Genomic DNA, 3,639 nt, shown 5'->3' on the forward strand with positions numbered 1-3,639 from the left:
ATATCATGGGGTTCGTGAAACTGGGCCCTGAGTAGGACTCTGTGTTGACAGCATGAAACCTGCTTGGGATTCTCTCTCTCTCTCTGCCCCACCTCTCCAAAACATACACATGTGTGCTCTCTTTCTCTCTCTTTATCAAAATAAATATAAAAACATTTTTTAACTTAATTTTAAAAAGTCAAGCCACAATATTCCTGTAGCTTGCCCAAGATTCTACAAGTCAGAGGTAAGGTCAGGAATAGAACCACAATTTCCAAATGTCAGGTTCTAGATGGGTTCACTTTAAAACTAGATTTTGTGGGGCACCTGGGTGGAAGCCTGTAACTCTTGGTTTCAGCTCAGGTCATGATCTCATGGTTTTGTGGGTTCAAGCCCCACACTGGGCTCTGTGCTGGCAATGTGGATCCTGGTTGGGATTCTCTCTCTCTCCCTTTCTCTCTGCCCTTACCCCACTTGTACTGCCACTGTCTCTCTCAAAATATATAAATAAACTTTAAAACTAGACTTTTCAATTGAAAGCAAAGCATTAGACGAAGTTTCAAATTCATGGCACATCCAGATCCCTACATGATCAGGTCTGTTTCTGTTCACTATATACTCCCAATTGCTACCGCACAGTGCCTGGCATTTAACTCATAATTGATGTTTATTGAACATATAAATGAGTGAACAAATTAATCCCCAACTAACTCCTCTTCCAATCCACCCAGTAGACACAGAAATAGCATGCAACTAACCTTTTTTGTTGTTTTGCGGAACCTTTTCTTTCTGACATTCTTAAGTGGTGGAGTAACTAAAATAAATTCAACATGGTGAAATGTATATATGACTGTTGGTAGTCACATATCTATCTGAATTTGATAAAGAGAAAGGTCATGCTATAAGCCACTGGCTCATGACATGATCCGTTCTTTTAAGAGTGTCTGGATGCCTAATGAGCCAAACACCTCAGTGTGGTAACAGATCCCTGGCTCACAAGTAATTAGGACCCAATAGATTAAATGTAATCAGCCAGAATGAGCAAGGGGGCTGGTGACTTACTGCCATGCTTCCAGACATATTTTTGCTCGCTCTCTTTTTCATTTTTCATGATTACATTAAGGTCAGTAGAGGTAACTGGTTCTTCCGGAGAAGAGTGGAGATCAGCATCAGCAGTGCACACAAGCATCTGCATTTAACAAAGATGAAGTTGACTATAGTCATGAATCTTGGATTAGAAATAAATCATGATTTACAGGTCTGCTGTCTCAAAGGGGCACAGGCACCTCAATGTTTATAGCAGCGCTATCGACAATACCAAAGTATGCAAAGAGCCCAAATGTCCGTCAACGGATGAATGGATAAAGAAGATGTGGTATGTATACACACAATGAAGTATTACTAGCCATCAAAAAGAATGAAATCTTGCCATTTGCAACTACATGGATGGAACAAGAGAGTATCATGCTAAGAGAAATTAGTCAGAGAAAGACAAATATCATATGACTTCACTCATATGAGGACTTTAAGATACAAAACAGATGAACATAAGGAAAAGGAAGCAAAAATAATATAAAAACAGGGAAGGGGACAAAACATAAGAGACTTTAAAATATGGAGAACAAACAGAGGGTTACTGGAGGGGTTGTGGGAGGGGGAGGGGGGCTAAATGGGTAATGGGCATTAAGGAATCTACTCCTGAAATCATTATTGCACTACATGCTAACTAACTTGGATGTAAATTAAAAAATATATAAATTAAAGGGGCCCCTGGGTGGCTCAGTCAGTTTAGCATCTGACTTCAGCTCAGGTCATGACCTCATAGTCCGTGAGATAGAGCCCCNCATTTTTACTACCAAAAATCCTGGAGCATAGTAAGCAGTAAAGAGAATATTACTTGGCATTCTGGAAATGCCAAGTATTATATATACATGCATATTCATTCTCTCTCTCTGTCGGTCTCTGCAGCACTGTATATGGATTCTAGGTTTTGTTTTTATTTGTTTGTTTTTAGCTCCAAGTACTTACCACTGCAGAGGGAATATGTTAAGAACAAATATACCTTAGCATTTATATTTAGAAGACGAAGAAATCAACAGTTGAGATGATGAAGAAAAACAAATATAAATTTCCAGAATTAACAGCATCTTGCTTTAGCAGAAAGTTCAGAAGATTCCAGATCCTCATTTTTTTTCACATGAAAATCATCATAAATGGCAAACCTAAACCTTTTTTATCTAAAAGCTATCAGATAAAATTAAGTAGTCGAAAATTATGGATCAAATACCAAACCAGAACATGACACTGTATTCCTGTGCAGTTGAGCTGGGAATTAGAAATGATAAGCAGCCATTCACCAAGTGGAAAGGAGCACTGGAAGAAAGAGAAAAGTAGGGAGGAAGGGATTCCTTGAAGGATGTAAGAACTAGTAGATTAAGAAAACTCATCCATACCTGGGAAATATCTGCTGTCTTATAAAAAGTTTTTTTATCAAGAGTTTTCAGGCTTCCGATAACACAAGGCAAATCAACCAGCTTAGCAGTCAGTGAGACATCTTCTACATCAACAACTGCGTGACGTCCATCAGCTGAAGAGAGGCAGGAAAAATTAAAGCCAACATCTTCCAAAAGTATTCTTAAGCTTCCTAGGGCTTAAGTAATGAAGACTTACCTGAGACTGGCCAGCCTTTCAGCAAAACCTACTATTTCTCTTAACTCTAGAATTATGTATGTAATTAGTAACTTCCCAGAGAAAAGAAAGCAGGGTATATGCAGCTCTTTTCTCTCAGTTTATGCTACTGGATCAAAAGTAGCTAAGTCTCTTTGTAATAATTGTGAACTAAATGTGCATGACGTGGCAAATGATTCATTCTCATCCTGAAAGGCAAACTCCATTCTTTCAACCCCATTCATTTTGACCCCATTAGAAACACTCAGTTATGTCATTGTACATGGGTATTTTCAAAGGGTCAAGTGAAGAAATGGGCAATCCCAGAAAGGTGCTAGTATATCTGAAGTTATAATCTCTAGTTAACTTCACCAAGATAAGATTCTACACAATATCCATACACTGTAGGAATATATATATTCATATATTGACAACTCTGAATCCTGCCCAGATGTCTCTAGCTTTTCCTCATCCCTTAACACAAGAGGATTCAAGTGCAATCTTCTAATATTAAGTGAAAAAAGTAAAATGCAGAATGATGCTGGACATGATACTTTAATTCTTTCAATTAACTTGAAAGATATAGAGGATTTAAATGTTGGTATTGTACATAAAATTTTTGTGTGTAAGGAAACACAAGGGGAAACAATTATTATTAGTTATATTTAGTACTAANGAGCACTGCAAAGGAGAGTTTTACTCCTCTTTTTGAACTTTTCTGTTTTATTTAAATTTTCTAACCATGAACTTGTATTACCTTTTTGAAAATGTCAATAAGGGCTACCTGAGTTATAAGATTATAGGCCATTTTAAATTTTCTTCCTTATACACTTCTCTGTATTTAAAAAGCCTAATAAATACTATTCAAAAGATATAAAGATATGCCACTTTTATAAACACAGTACAGGACATTCATTTATCATTCTCCTGGACAGTCAGAAATCACAAAGCTCGTATGTAAGAGACAAACAGAGGTATACAAATCCCACCGTT

General features: G+C 37.2%; 1 protein-coding gene across 2 annotated transcripts in view; it reads right to left on the bottom strand.

Moving 5' to 3' along the window:
• The window catches only part of TAF7L (TATA-box binding protein associated factor 7 like), an 18,777-nt gene that overhangs the window by 11,250 nt on the left and 3,888 nt on the right, over nucleotides 1–3,639 (bottom strand). For both annotated transcript variants that reach the window (XM_077776441.1, XM_077776442.1), the window contains exons 4-6: nucleotides 2,433–2,566; nucleotides 1,042–1,168; nucleotides 738–793 (exon numbers count right to left, since the gene is read on the bottom strand). In XM_077776441.1, coding sequence (XP_077632567.1) covers nucleotides 738–793; nucleotides 1,042–1,168; nucleotides 2,433–2,566 — 317 coding nt within the window. The remainder of the gene's footprint in view (nucleotides 1–737; nucleotides 794–1,041; nucleotides 1,169–2,432; nucleotides 2,567–3,639) is intronic.

This window comes from Crocuta crocuta, unplaced genomic scaffold (genome assembly GCF_008692635.1).
Source record: "Crocuta crocuta isolate KB4526 unplaced genomic scaffold, BGI_CrCroc_1.0 scaffold1529, whole genome shotgun sequence".
NCBI lineage: Eukaryota > Metazoa > Chordata > Mammalia > Carnivora > Hyaenidae > Crocuta > Crocuta crocuta.